The 15,733-nt window shown below is 43.6% G+C and overlaps 3 protein-coding genes across 3 annotated transcripts in view; 1 reads left to right on the forward strand and 2 right to left on the reverse strand.

Moving 5' to 3' along the window:
- Nucleotides 1-15,733, reverse strand: part of LOC126561227 (brefeldin A-inhibited guanine nucleotide-exchange protein 3) — a 212,221-nt gene that overhangs the window by 137,476 nt on the left and 59,012 nt on the right. The gene's annotated exons all lie outside the window — the stretch shown is intronic.
- LOC126562635 (nudC domain-containing protein 1) lies at nucleotides 3,521-5,278 on the forward strand. Its single transcript, XM_050219196.1, has one exon. The coding sequence runs from the start codon at nucleotides 3,524-3,526 to the stop codon at nucleotides 5,276-5,278; it is 1,755 nt and encodes a 584-aa protein (XP_050075153.1). The 5' UTR covers nucleotides 3,521-3,523.
- Nucleotides 6,002-7,100, reverse strand: LOC126559509 (epimerase family protein SDR39U1). The gene is made up of 2 exons (XM_050215680.1): nucleotides 7,079-7,100; nucleotides 6,002-6,876 (listed from the first exon to the last, which is right to left on the reverse strand). Exons 1-2 carry the CDS (start codon nucleotides 7,095-7,097, stop codon nucleotides 6,002-6,004), a joined length of 894 nt encoding a protein of 297 aa, XP_050071637.1. The 5' UTR covers nucleotides 7,098-7,100.

Raw genomic sequence — 15,733 nt, forward strand, 5'->3', positions numbered from 1 at the left:
GAAATCAATCGTTTCTAATCAAATCAGAACAAATTGAAGGTGACACACATAAGCAGCTGCGGAGAATTTCTCCCCCAAAAAAAAAAAAAGAAAAGGGAAATCTTTGGCAGCTGTGAGTCGAAGGTAAAAGAAAGGAGAAAGGCAGCGCCCTGAACTGCTTACACTCTTGCCCTTTTTACGGGCCAACAATGACTCACACGGCCGGTTGATACCGGTTGATGCCGTGTGGGCCAACTGACGCCATGATAAGAAGGTCCAGGAAATACTAGCCAGCCAATATTCTGGGGTCCGGTTGCGCAACGCGCACACCTTACACACGGACTGGCGGGCTGGCAGTACAGGGGCACACTGTTTAAACGGGCTTCCGCTTTGCCCAGCTGCTGCGGACAGGGCGAACATGGAACGGACGATCGATCCCGATAGCCTCACCCTTTTGCGGCGGTTAATCGCGGCGGGAAGATGATTCCACTTTGCCCGATCGGTGTCGGGAAGTTCAATATTTGTCTTACCTTTCCGCGCCCTGCTTCGGTCACATTTCCGGACAGGGTGTTTCGACCATCACACGGCCTAACCACGGTTGGTAGCACGGAGTGTGGCGGCAGAAAAAAAAAAGAAGAGAAAAAAACCTATCGCAACTACGGTGCATGTTTAATTGTGACGCGCGTTATGGCGGTTGCGAGCAGTAAAACTATGTGTGGGAATGTGGCTTCCCATAATAGGGCTTATTGTTAGGGCGTCTTGTACCGGTAGTGCGCCAGCATTGACGAGGCAGACCGTAATCAAACGCCCTATATTGTGACATACAACGGTTCTTACATGAAAGGTGATTGGATAAAAAAAACGGGCTAGCTACATGAAGCACGTGATGAAGCCGCGATGCAGATTTGAGGAAAAGGGAAACGATTTTCTTGCAAAGTTCGTGACATATTTCGATAAAGTGCCTGTGGGCTCTCTAGTTTGTAAGGCTAGTTTAATTGCGTATTGTTACAGTGATTGGTTTGTTGTTGGGTTGATAATTATTAAACGCAAATAGCTCTAGCGTGGTAGTCTATCTCAAGCTTGCGATTTGCTTATCATCTTGAAACATTAATATGTTCTCTAAGAAATCATTAGTCCAGGTGCTGGGTGCTGGGAGATTGATCCATAATGTAGCGATACCTGGTATCGCGATACAGCTACGCTGTTTCAGAGATTCAATACCCTATAGCGCTCAGCGTCCATCGTATGCCACCTGAGGTCTCGAGGAGCGTAAAGTAAACCGGGTGAATTTGCACCGAACGAACTCTATGCAAGTGAAGGGAAGTGCTGCTGAAAGCCATCACACCGAGAGCTGCTGTGTAGCGCAAAGAGTAGTGGAGCAAGGTTGCTTCCTTGAGGACTCCCCGAAGAGGCTTTCCAACTTCGTGGTATCAGCGTGTCCTGCAATGTCACTGAGATCACACGATCATATCCAAGCCAACGGATGTGCAGGAAGGTCGAGGGTTAGTGAGTAGCGAGGTGTGTGGAACACTGTCTTAGGCTGCCTTACTATTAGTGTACACGGCATCGACCTGAAGGCCTGCGTCGATGTTCCTCAAGTAGAGTCTGTGACAAAGTCGTGTGACTCAAGAGATCTTCATTGGTCACAACTGGCTTCTTGGACTTTAGTGTACCGCTACCCGGTGAGTCCTGCGTATCTGTATGGGGTTCGATCCCTGGACCTATCTTGCAGAGTTTGTCTAGACACTGGAGAAGAGCAAAAAAAAGTGAACTCAAACCAGCATTTGAACAATGCTTCTAATGAAGTCATTTAGTCAGTATATCAACAGGAGGCAATATCTGATTAGGTCATTAAATAGCCTGCGTCGTTACCGCTTTGGCACCCCAAACTTAGTGTTCATTGTGTGGTTTCAACACATGAGTTATTACAATATTTTCATCTGTTCAAAAGTGAGACGTTTACTTACTCAGCTACAAAAGCACCGTCGTCTGGCAATCGAATATCCTATCTCATTTTGGACCTGTCATGAAAAGAAAAGAAAAAGTGGAATATTCATTTTAAAATGTTCATTGAAATACTGAAAAAAAAAACGAGGTATTATTGAGTAGCGAATCTAACGGTGGGCGGAGTAAGCGATCGACTAGGACTTCGACAACTTTCTGGTAACAGAAAGTTCTTCTCAGTTCTCCTCATTCCGCCAAGTGTCTCCAAACAGCTTGACCCCACCACCCCCCATGGAGTAGGCTGCAGCGGCCCCGTTCTCCACACGGCAGGTTCGAGGTTCAAATCCCGGGTGAAATTTGTTCGTTACGACGCCAACATGTATACAAAGCGCAGCACATATAATTTGAATTTAGATTCATCTTCTTCCCATCATGAGCTTTAGTTTTAACCTTAGACTGGTTCTAGTGACCCTTGGTCAGCCGAAAGTGGATTATCACTGCCTTTATGTAGCCCTTAAATAACGAAATTATTGTAGCCCTTGAAATAACGGGTAAATAGTTTAGACCACCTTGAAAACTCATTGTTTAACCTTTGCATGATGTGCTGTGCTTTACATACAACTTGGCGTCCTTCGGCTGAATACCTTCCTTCCTTCCGAGATACCTTCAGCTAAAGAGTAATATAGGCCTACAAGTTGCACGCAACAAACTCACATGCAAGCTCCACAGTCGTTTGTGAACATGGCTGAGTAGGACACATTGAAAATATTAAAACTATTGGTTTATAAAAAAAAAACTTTTTAAAACTAGGTTTAATATAGTTTTAGTAAGTCAATCAACTTTCTGTCCAAATCACGTTTAAAAAAATTGTTTTCGTTTAATAAGCCAATAAAATTATTTTTTATAAATAACTATTATACACAAGCTAGCTTCTGCGATACTTAACAATAATTTCAAATAACTTTCCTCATTTCAATAATGATTTATTTAAATAATAGTTTTATGTCCTACGCATAATGGTCACAATCTACCGTGATTTTTCACACAAGCTTGCATGATTTGAATCCCGTACAACTTGTAGGCCTTTATCACTCTTTAGCCCTTTAACCAATTTATCCATTATAAATGGCAAAAATAAATTCAGTACCAGCTTAACGCTGCAATCCAGCAACGGAAAACCGGACATATTTTATATGAAAGCGGTCAAAACCTTCTCTTGAGCAGTAATTTAGAGGACTCGTTAGACGGTTTGTGGTAGTAAGGAATTAATTCAAAATATATCAAGACTTTTTAAAACAGTATAATTGACCGTTACATGACTTGCACACAAGTATGCGTGGCGTACAAGTTGTGTTTGTGCGCTACTTGGCCGAAATGTAAAATGTGCAGCCAACCCAAAATGTCAAACGGGAATGTGCCGTTCAAAACATTTAAACGTCAAACTGTTACACCTCGCATTTCGGGATCGGTGTAATCATTGCGATTGTAAACCAAAGTGAGTATGGTTAAGACCAAAATTATATTGAAGCACACACAATACTAAGCCGAAAACTTCTTCTGTTTGCGTTTTAGAAACGATCCGGTACTTTCACATGAAAGTATGCCACACATTGAGCTAGTACCCGATCGGAAGTTGTTGAAAACGAATTTCGATGGATACATCCTGTCGCTCGAGCCGGTTCCGATGCTTACGGTGGACTTTTCCGCCACAAACTGCCCCCACCGTTTAAAGCCGAACGAGCAGCAATATTCGTACTACCATGCACGGCTGTTCGGCATGCAGAATCATCTCGTCCGGGACCCGTGGGCAACCGGGGTTTGCTATTACATCGATGTAACCGGCATGGTACAGCGCGTGTATTACGACAATACGCTCGGTCGAATCCGTCCGCTGGTGGCGGTGTTTAAGCTACCGTTTCCAACCGTCGATCTGGCACCGGACGATGACCGATACAACTGTTCGCTCGTGTTTCCGTCTGAGCAGTTGTGCCTGCTCTCGGACGGATGTGGTACGGTGCGTGTGCTGGAAACCGGTGACCGAACAGCTGGCCGCGAGTGGAAGCAGCAGAGCGCAATCCGTCCGAGGGAGTGCGAACTGGCGGAAGGTATGCTACCCGGCGGTAGTATCCTGCTGGATGGGCGATTTCTTGTACAGGATGGGAAACGTTTGCTGCACTTCGTGCTGCTACAGGTCGAACATAACGCGATGGAAAAATCGAAATCTCTGCTGCATTGGATAACACTCGAACAACAGTCAACCGGTTCCACGTGGACTTTAACCGTTTCGCGAACACTGGAAAGTGCCGGTTATCCGAGGTACTGCGTGCTTGATTACCATGCAACGGGTGTATTGGTGGCGTGCGATGAACCATTTCGCTTTCGGCACGATTCCAACAAACCCATCCTTCCACCGGAACCGGAACCGGTAAGCGTTGATCCAACGGAAAAGCCTGCCTGGGAACGGTTTCCCTTCCGGTGGACACAAACGCTGGACGAAATTAGCGTGACGTTCGATAAGCATCCCACGGTACTGTATCGTGTTGTGACCGAATCGCCCGGTGGCGAAAGCGATCTCAAGGTGTTTGCCAACGATGTGCTCCTGATTGATGGGACGCAACTGTACGCAACGATCGATCACGAACAGACGGTTTGGGCAATGGATCGGAACATCCTGGAGATAACACTACACAAGCAGGCGACTGGTGCGTTATGGCCGTTCCTCTTTCCCGGCGGTCCGGATGAAACAGGTGCACCCGGTGAACCTGATAATCCATCGCCTGCAACCGATTTACCGCCCGCCACGAACCTAAACGCACCACTAGAGGCGTGTGATTTCGAGGGCGAACAGGACACCTACTACACACTGGAACGGTTGTCCTGCGCGAATCACGAAGTCACGCACACCGTATCACTTGGCAGTGGTCCACCACTGTTTACGGTAGCGTTACGTGCCGGGCTGCCAGCATCCTTTGCCCTCCGGCACGATGTCGATGCATGCCTTTGGCAGTTGCAGCCCGTTCCGTTTGGTTCGGACAGCTACCGGTTTCAGCACGAGGGCACACTGCACGCGTTCGGGTACGTGCAGGCATCCAAGCGTCAGCAGAAGTATCTAAACTGTCCTCCCGGCATGGAGTACGCAGCGATCTGTGAGTCGCACCGCAGCCTCTACATCTACAAAGCGAACTATGGCGGTGCTGGTTTGCGCAACCGTACCGGGCCGCAGGTTGCGATCGGGCAGTATCAGTTTGTGAGCCTCAAGGATACGGGCGAGGTGTTGGGCATTAGCTGTGAGGATGATGTGCTGATGTTGCTCACCGAGAAGGCACTTCTAGCGCTACAAATTACCAGCGCATAATTATATGCTACAATTCCAATATTTGTTTAAAAAGAAAAGGATGTAAAAAACGAAGCTAACGGGTATTCCGAATCCGTTTATTGCAACACCACACGTAGTGTGGCAGTTAATAAATTTACTCGATATTTCAAAACATGGCCTTAGACTCCCGTACACGATACGATGCTTTGATGACGAATCTTTCCCATACCATTACAAGCAGGTCCTATAAATTAAATTCGCCACGATTAAATTCGTTGCTGGTTTGATTTAGCTTGGCTTTAGCTTTTCCAGTCTACTGAGACCAGAATTCGTCACTTTCAGCTTAAATAAAACATGCAAGCAAAGATATTACGCTCCTTTCATCAAAGTGTGCATCGAAGATTGCGACCAGTTGGCAATAGATTCTCGCAAATGTGTCGTGTTATCTACGAAAATCGTTTGTGCTCGGAAAAGAACTCGCCAACCACTACTCGAATGCACCAATAGCAAAGGCAAAAAGATTTGCTATTAGGCAAAACACGAGCAGAATTCGTCTCGTGTACATGAGCCTTGTTGGATGTGAGTGGGTTTTGGTAGATGATGTTGATAAATAAAAGATACCTTGCGATGTTCGTGAACGATAAAAATCTAAAATCTAAATCTATGAATCTTTAAAGAGTGAGTGAATGGTTTAAATCTCTTTACTTACTCTTCTTTTCTGAATCAAATCAATTAAAAAGAGTAAGTTTTCTCATCTCTAATTTAGAACAGATGTGCCACCTCCTTGCAGGCTGACTGTAGATCGGGATATCGATACTGAAAGCCGTATTCGAGCACCCGTTGCGGTACCACCTTTGCGCCGTTCGTTAGCAGCACCGCTCGCTCCTCGGCAAAGATGAGATTTAGCGCGAATATTGGCATCGGGAAAAAGGCCGGCCGTACCAGGGCGGAAGCGAACGCTTTCGTAAAGTCCGCATTGGTAGCGAGTTCCGGTGCGACGCCGTTCAGCACACCGTTCACCTCCGGCCGTTCGATCGCGAAGCGTATCAATCCGCACAGGTCCTCCACGTGTATCCAGGGCAAATCATGGCGCCCATCACCAACCGGACCACCGAACCCAAACCAGAACGGCAGTATTAGCGACTGGATCATGCCACCTTCCCGTCCAAGCACAACACCGCTGCGCACACGTACCGTCCGGCAGATCGAGTTGTCCGACAGTGTTGCGGCCCGTTCCCACTCGATACAGAGCCGCGACATGAAGTCGTAGTCGGCCACCTTCGACAGTTCCGTGTGTTTCTGGCTGCCGGGCGCGTAATGGCTGACGCCGCTAATGTTAACAAACACGGACGGTTTTACCGTCGCCCGCTCGATTGCCCGGGCACAGGCGGCTGTGGTGTTGATGCGCGAGTTCCAAACGTTTTGCTTAAAGCCGGGTGTCCAGCGGCGCGTCGGATCGAGCACATTTTGTCCGGCAAGATTGACTACGGCCGTCGTCCCGTTCGGTAGGCCCTGCTTTTCCAGCTCGTGCCAGCTGATGTGTTTCGGGCCGGGCATACGCGACACCGTCGTCACTTCGTAGCCCTCCGCTAGTAAGGTTTTTACCAACCGGCGACCAATGAACCCGGTACCGCCACCTGTAATCGGGGTTGGTATGATCATTTTCCATCGCCAGCACCCCGGATCATATGGCGGAACGATCGTGCGAGGGATGTGCCAGATTACGCAACGCAACTGGCATTATTCGGTGCCAGTTGTGCTCGTCTGTAGTGCACCTCTCTTCGCACGGATCCGGCGAAGGTTATGGGTCGAGAGACTGCTGCTTCTGGCGCTACTTACCAATTACTACGTGTGACATAACTGTGGCTAAATAACGGCGGGGATCTCGTACAAAATTATTCTACGATAATAATGCGCTCTTTGCAGACGAGACACTATTTCTTCTTACTACACGGATCTGCGAGGAACCAGTTCACAACGTCTAGGTGAATATTTGCATCGGTTATGTGTTAAACGCAAGTGTGTTTTTGTTTTGTTGCAATTTTTGTCGCTTCTTGACCGCTTCTTCTGCTTGCCGCAAAAGCAAAATGCTACCAACAGGCAGTTCTGAATAAGTATTTTTATACAACCACCAACTGCTACATTGAGCGTAATTGCCGGGAGGAAAATAAACAATCAACCATAATACCATCTGTTACGTTTGACAGTTCTAACAGCCTGACTACGGCACAGTGGTTTAATGATGGACGAAATCTATGCAAAAACAAAACATCCAAACAACTTTTTTTTCTAAACTTATCTAATTAATTTCAACTGCGAACTACATTACAGAAAGCTACGGTTAATTTTATCCATAAATTAGGCTATTTGAATATTATTCAATTTTTTTAAAGATTATCCTGTTTTGCGCCAAATATTATGTAATCCGCATCACACGTCGGGTCAGATAGCTAGCCGGTCGGCGTATTGCAACTGATATGAGCAGCGCTTCAATATGTGTGTTAAAACATGAGTTAAAACATATCATTTCATGCATTGCTTTTAACAATTATACTTCTTTACAGAGGTGAATCTTCACATAAGCGGCTGGATCAGTTATATCGCCTAATAAGTAGCATCCAAAGGAAAGATGGTTAAAATTGTTTTTAAAAACTAAATGTCCGCCTCTGCCTATTTATTTTTGTGAAGAGTTTTTCTGATTTGAAATGATTGGCTTGATGAGAAGTTGATAATATTGACTAATATGTTTTAACCAGCTCTTCACAAAAATAGATACACAAAGGTGGACCTTCCTATAAGCGGACTGTAGGCGACGTACCGACATGCCGTATGTTACCGACATGGAATAAATGTTTTTGGGCATGTTTACCAACCAAAAAATAAGAAATAATAATCAGGGGAACGAACGAAAATAGTTAAATTAGCTCAGATATATCCGCTGACTGCGGATCGGTCAGCATTTTGTACTATAAATTAGCGAGTAAGAATTTGAATAAAGCAGCATAATAAACAACACCTTATACTTTTCAGTGAAGTTGAAGGCATCCTCCAGTCTTCAATTTTGCCGAATTTACTTCGTCAAGTCGGAGGCATCTTCCGGTTTTGAAAGGTTGAGTCGGAGATATCCTCCGGTCTCAATCCATTCAACGGGACAAGGGCCCGGCTCAGCATCACGGACAGAGCAACCGAGTGGGGCCCCCGACCTGGAAAAGCCCCCGAGCTGAAGCTTAAAACGAATAAGTTGTAGTCAATTCGCGAATGCCCCGAATTCTGTATGGATTAGACGACAGTCCGGGGCCCCGAGACTTGACTTCAATTCACCAGCAACAAGAGGCAATTGAACATAGTTTTAAATCCAAAAATATGTGTCCTACAACGTTAGGATAAGTTGATGTAGCAAACAGGACGGAGCTAGTAGCAGATGCAAGTCCGGATGCATCATAATAAAAGGTTGATCGTTCGCTGACCGTCACACAAAGAGAGTTTTACTTACACAATCGAGCCTGTAAGAACCTGTTTGTTGGCGCATCAATTACTGTGTCATCCAACTTCCCCAACCACACATCCATTTTCTACGCCGAAGCCATTTTTTACAGCCCTCGAGCACAATACCTCCAAAACCTCTCACTAACATCCAGCTTCTTTACGACATCCCTTCATCAGTTACAATAGCGCTTCGTTGAACTCTGAGTCATTGCGTAATTATTGGAATCGATTACAGTCGATCACCCTATGGACCTATGGCAACCTTGACCTAAATCACGAAATTGCGCACCATAGAACAACTCCTGATCGGACTCAGCAAATTAAATCGAGCTTAAGGTTCATTTTCAGAGCATCAATAAACATCGATTTGGTCCAAGAATTGAACAAATATCTTATAATGTTTCGATACTGTCTACAGAGAGCATTTTCCGGATTCGCAAAGCCCGCTATAGCAGGATGATGATTCAACACTGTCGATATGGGGCCTTTCAAATCTCCAAGCATCTTCTAAGATCGCTCACACCTTGATCATAAACATGTTCAAACCTGTAGCGATGATCATGGCAACAGGCTCAAGCCTGCATTGTCCAAAGGGAAGACAATTTCATCATAGAAATGATACATTCGCAACTGCCTTAAAGTTTGCATTTACTAGCGATTATACTACTTTCTTTTGATTTAAAGCACTTGGAGTCTGTGGAGTTACACTTGTACCAAATACGCGTGGTTCTCTTAACATGGCCAATATCTTAGTCAGTCGAGCTCTGGCCGATCACACCTATGACCCATCACAATTTATTGAGCCCAAGTGGCGCCATTCGCATGCACTTTTCTGTTTTGCAAACGTAACAAATCATCGAATCATCTTAGAACGTGTTTTTGCCGATTGACGACGATTTCAACCGAACGACCAACACTTGCGTCCCTCTCGTATACGAGCCCATCGCACAGGTGACTATTGATGGATTGGTGTTAGGCACCATGTGTTCGATAGGGAAGAGCGGAGAGTACACGGTACCAAAAACGGGGTCGTTCCTAAATTACTTAACGCAAAAAATTTGATTCTTTCTGATTATTTGAAAATGATCACACTCAGATTATCAAATCAGAGGACTTTGACTATCAACGTTTCTTAAAATGCGTGAATATGTAAGCGTTAATGTCTCGGAATTGCTCTCCTTTTTGTATTACAATAAAATTTAAAATAAATTGTATTAAATAAAATTTAATAAACTACGTCACACGAAAAGGGGTCCTTCCCGTCTCCCTCCCTTATGAAACAAATCGTAACGGATCGCTTTGTCCCCGCTTCCCCTACGAACGTTTCGTAATTTATGGACGACCTCGCGAACATCTCGAACCACAGCCCTGCGAAGCTGTCAGCACCCTTTGCACGGTTTACGAAAGTATTGCTCACACCCAACGTATGCGTGTGTGAGTGGAGAACATTGGAAAGTCTACTTCACCGAATAGCGTTGCCATCAGTCAGAATTCAGACAGCGAACGGGCAGAACGAGTACGTCGGCGCTGGTCCAAGCATTAAACCAACAGTCAGTGAAGTACGGTAAAGTGAGTCTTTGCGAATCGGTGATCACCAATGGCCATGGAAGCCCAAATGTGCCAGTTGTTGCGGGACAGAATCGTCTACATGGTGATAGCGGTGCACAACGAGGCGAACAATCTGCAGATTGCACCGCCGAGACGTGCGCGATACATGGCTTTGCTGAACATGGTGGTCAGACAGACTGGCGAGCAAGGCAACGTTTCGCGCGATTATTGGAATCTGCTTACCACCCTGCACATAATGCTGTACCTCGTGCAAGCAGACATTGAACATCACGCTGGCCAAAGCGGCCAATAACAAATGCTCGTGCTGGTGCCGATTGTACTGAGGTACCTTTGCCGTAAAATGCGTTATTGTAAAGTGTGTACGAATCTAACTGTGTCCGTTTACTATTTCCGTCCTTACACTAGCGCTTACATTAACTGGACCGTGTGGATGTGAAAGTGAGTCTGTGAAACGAATGATGATGACCCTTGCCCGAGAAGACGTCTGGAAACTGTTTGCAATTTGGAGTAGAGTTTGGACAACATGGATGTGTCAGCTACGCAACACTTGTGGCAGAAGCTCACCACGATGATGATAAATTCGCAACGATCGACCAGTAATGGAACCTAGTTGTAGGTCTAAAAAAGTCTAATTCCCACTTGTTTTGGATTTAATTGGAACAGATAGGAAAGCTTCTGCTTTTTTAAAGAAAAAAAAATGTTTGGATAAATGTGTAAACTATGAAATATTACAAGAAAAGAGCAACCAACCTTTAGGAACACCACACCAGTCGGAAAGACTTACTGTTATTGATACTAATCAACGTATTTTGTAAGTGTAAGAGATGCTAAAAACGTATTTTAAATCATTTATTCAAAAATTCAAACAAAAGGTGTATTTCAGATAGGATCAGGTCAAAATTTATACAGTTCGAAAACAGTTCGGAATGTGGCTGTAGCGCCTAATAACTAACATTCTATAGCAGTAAAAATTGTTAAATGAAACAAGATAAACTAACACGTGATGGGAATAAATAAAATTTAGAAAAATCGTAAAGATCGAACCTTTTTTTTGCAATTTAATTATGTAAAACGTAACACAGCTACATAAACATGCATTACATTTCCTAAGCTTTTTTTTTCGTTCTTTTCACTAACTTAAATTAAAATATTACAGTGGTTTGCTGCTGATAATGTAGAAGTATCGATCCTTCTGGTAAACGCTTAATATCAAATGGCTAAATAGCATTGCAATGACGGCGCAGCCCGTTGGTGTAGGCGACATTGACGCCGGTCTTCAAACGGCAGGATCGGAGTTTAAATCCCATCCGGACCTTATTTTCCCGGTAGTTTTCTGAAGGCTGTTCATCCAACTATGTGGCTATCGGCAAGTCCATATAGTATAATAATAATAATAAGCCGTATTATAGATGGCCGGCCGGCGTGTGACCTCTTTTTACGGCCATTAAGCCGAGATTGTTAATTTCTCCGTTGCCGTTTTTATTGACCACTTGCTTGCTTATTCACGTCATTTTTTCCTTACGCCCTTTTTCTCGTTAAGGTGACTCAGCTGAGGCAAACAATTATTTAAAAAAAATAATTGTAATAATAATAATAATGGCCCACTATTCAACGAACTACAGTCACCAAACCATCTTTGATCGTCGCTTTCACTCTAGCGCCCGGGACCGGCGCACAGTTGACCGGGTTTTTTTTTTTTCGAGCATGGCATAAGGCAGAACGAACCAGCAATGGCGCAGTTGATGCGGTTGACGTGTAAACTTCACCCGATTGGTCCATGTCGGAGCTTGCCCGACGCTGCAATGACGTGCATCACTTTGAAGCATTAAACAGCTGCATGTTTCTGCGCTGGATGAGCAATCGCTTGCTGTTGCACCGAACTGCACAGCTGTGTTTCATGATGGAACAGATACGAAAACGTGCGAACAATAACCTCAGAGCGAATCGAATGCAACGAGGCCAGTTTTATGATACGCCCACCGACGGCGAACCTGGCAGTGAGAAGGGTCGCCGTTAGCCCAAACCGAGGGTGGAGTTTAATGGTGGTGCAGCATAGATGCAAACATACTGCAACAACATCTTATGCCCTTGCCTGCGTCTCCAAAGGGCAATGGACGCATTCTTTAGCCTCACAGCCATCAAGTCGTAAAGCGCAAAAAAAAAAAAATGCACGCCTGATGACTCGCGCGAATCAAACTCAATAGGTATGCAGTCAATGACCTCATTTACGCTTTTCCTATGCAATTTTTGTTTTCGTCCCCGTGAGGTTTTTGAACGCTTTGGACGGAAAACTGTGTTGTTTCCAGTTATTTTAATTTCGTTCTCAAGATTTCTTTTTTTTTGAGGTTCTCCAACCATTTTTGATAACCACCCACCTCAATATAAATTATAATAATTATAAAATAGTAATTGTAATTGCACATGTCGAATTGAAACATTCGGACATTCGGCATTAAACTGGTCTAATAACCGCCTAGCCTTTCGTTTAAATGACCAATATTACACCGTTTGCTTCTACAACCACATTTTTCCGGCTAAAAAAGCTAATAAATTTTGACCTGTCCTTCTTATTTACATGAAAATTTACAATAAAGATGATGCTATTTGTTGTCCATCGAAAAAATGTTTTATTTATTTTTATTTATTTATTTTTGGTTTACGTAGCTTGAGATATCTATATTTCAAGCAACTTATCAAGCGCTAAACATAGTTTTTGTGTAAAATTATGCATTTTCTGTTGTACAGAACTCATAATTTTGATTATTAAATAAATGCGAAACGTACGGTAAGCAGGAATATTAGAATATTAAATAAAATAGAATGAGAAATGTGAATAATTACCATCAAAATAAAGTCCGCGGTTCTTCTGTTTACACAGTCAAGTAATCAAGTTATACAGACAATAAAAGCAAGCGAAGAAGTGTTCACAGCTTTGCTAAAGTTCCAAATAATTATCGCTCGCTTTTGTATAATTCATGCAATCCAGCGCAGGCACACGTAAGCGAAGACTGGAGCAAATGTTTTCACCCGTTTCTGTGTGCCGATCATGCATTCACTCGCTTCTAAGAAAAAAAAGGCCCCCATTACAAAAACTTATCAATCAGCGGACAAACGAAAGCGATTGATCACGAAGGAATCGATTAATGAAGCAAAAATTAAAACGAGAAATTATGTAAAAATCCATATAAAACGATGATCTGGAACCACGGACGATTTTAGCAAAATAAATAAATTTTACCACGCACGGATTGCTAATTTTAAAATAAAAATTCCAGTCAGCCAAATTCTCAACTAAAATGTTATTAGATCGACAGTAATTAGTTTTCTTTCTCTCTCTATTCTCTCTCCATGCTGTAAAAAGGCTGGTTTACACGCTTATGCTATTTGCACAAAACTGGCTTGCTTGCAGTGGAAGCATAATTTGTGTACTCCAAAAAAAGTTGGCAGGTTATAGAAAAGCGTGGTATAAATTGAAAATTTAATTAAAAGAATCTTGCAAAAAAATACAAAATTCTAGAAAATTCCAAAAGTTTCAAGCCGATAGCTCAATTTTGTTTAAATGTTATTGAAAAGAAAACAATATTTGGCTTGAAAAATTAGGATCGCCCCGCAGTTGTCAAACCCGTCCTTGTGGCTGTGACCTGTGCGAGGTGTGTGTGAACGAGAGAGCAATAAGTTTACATTCGTGTTTGTATCGTTGTACAAAAATCTGCTCAACATCACTCAACTGCGGGCGATACGGCGTTCACAAATGTGCGATAGACAGTGACAGAAGACATAATTAGACAGTGACAGAAGACACATTTGAGGAGGGATTTCTGAATAAGAACATCAGTTGTGTGTTGCCAATATTTTGACAGTTGTGTTTTCTAACTTCTTTATAAGGGCTACGATCGAGCGGGAACGCTTCATTTGTGTCGCCAGAAACGTACAGTGCCAACTGCAGCAGCATTACAATCAGTACCGTTTGGACGAATCAAGCTATACAACGAGCCCTCTAAAGTTGAACAGATTTCCTTTCGAAGTTTCGCAATGATCTATTCCGCGGACAATCAGAACATGTCGAACCAAGTGTGCCTTTCCCCGCAAAAGGATTTCTACCGTACGATCAATGTGTTTCGTGAAATAGTGTTGAATTCATCGCTGCCGAATAAAAGAAAGATGCGTTTGATTAAGTATGCGATGTTATTGTTCGAAGAAATGTTCAGAGATAACAATACATACGCGGATTATAAACGGCTTTTGGCAGCGGCGCAAAAGCTGCTGCTAAAAGCTAGACGAGAAGTATCGTGGTACGAGCGTTACGGAGTGCTGAGGAAGCACCGCCATTGTCTGCGGGACGGAAGATATACATGCAAGTGTATGACAATGCGAAATAGAAATTAACGAAGCCGCAAGTGAGAGGTAAGTGTGAGGTCCGTAGCCTCATGTGCAATATTGCTAAATCATATTCTGTGTTCTTGTGCAGTGATATTACGCGATCGAGATGCTGCTTCACTTCGACCTGGAGCCGATTTTTTGCATTGGATGTAAACACTTTCGATATGGATGGAACCAGCGTAATGGTAGAGAAGAGACACTTGACAGGAGGGAGACAACTGCCACCGGGAACACTTGTGAGGAGAAGACACAACATCAGCGGAATCGGAACGGAATTGGATTTGCTTAATTCAATTCAACTCCAGAGATCATTTATTTTTTGACGACGTGACGGCCAGGCCGTATCCCTATCAAGAGATCAATTGAACAAGTCAATAATGAACGAAATGAAAAATTAGAAAGCGGCTAAAGGTGTCTCTTTCACCTATTATAGACTGACGTAATAACAAAAGGCTGATGGATCTTTCCAAAATTTTAACTTAAATTTTCTCAGGAGCACTTTTGCGAACATTTTCTACACGGTTCTCATGTCAATAGCATAAAAATTACATCTTTTAGAACAACTACCGCTGATCTCTCTTCAACTATCGAACAAACAAACACCTTTAAGAGCAACTGCTAACAAATAGTTCCTTATTACAACTTTTATTGTAACTGCTCTAGTTCCTACTTTTGAAGGGATAAAAAGTTCACTTGATCTCCTCTCATATATTTAACAACAATTGTATTGAATTAAATAAAAATGCAAAAGATAGATAGATAGAGAGCGAAAGAGAGAGGGAGGGAAAAAAAGAGAGAGAGGAAAAGGAAGAGAGAGAGAGGAAGAGGGAGAGAGAGAGGAAGAGGGAGAGAGAGAGGAAGAGGGAGAGAGTGAGTGAAAGAGAGAGCGAGAGCGAGAGAGAGAGCGAGAGAGAGAGGAAGAGGGAGAGAGTGAGTGAAAGAGAAAGCGAGAGAAAGAGAGGAAGAGGGAGAGAGTGAAAGATAGAGCGAGAGCGAGAGAATGAAAGAGAGAGTGAAAGAGAGAGCGAGAGAGTGAAAGAGAGAGCGAGAGAGAGAAAG

This window comes from Anopheles maculipalpis, chromosome X (genome assembly GCF_943734695.1).
Source record: "Anopheles maculipalpis chromosome X, idAnoMacuDA_375_x, whole genome shotgun sequence".
NCBI lineage: Eukaryota > Metazoa > Arthropoda > Insecta > Diptera > Culicidae > Anopheles > Anopheles maculipalpis.

Coding starts and splice junctions, on each gene's coding strand:
- LOC126562635 (XM_050219196.1), top strand. CDS start 3,524: ATGCCACACATTGAGCTAGTACCCGATCGGAAGTTGTTGAAAACGAAT.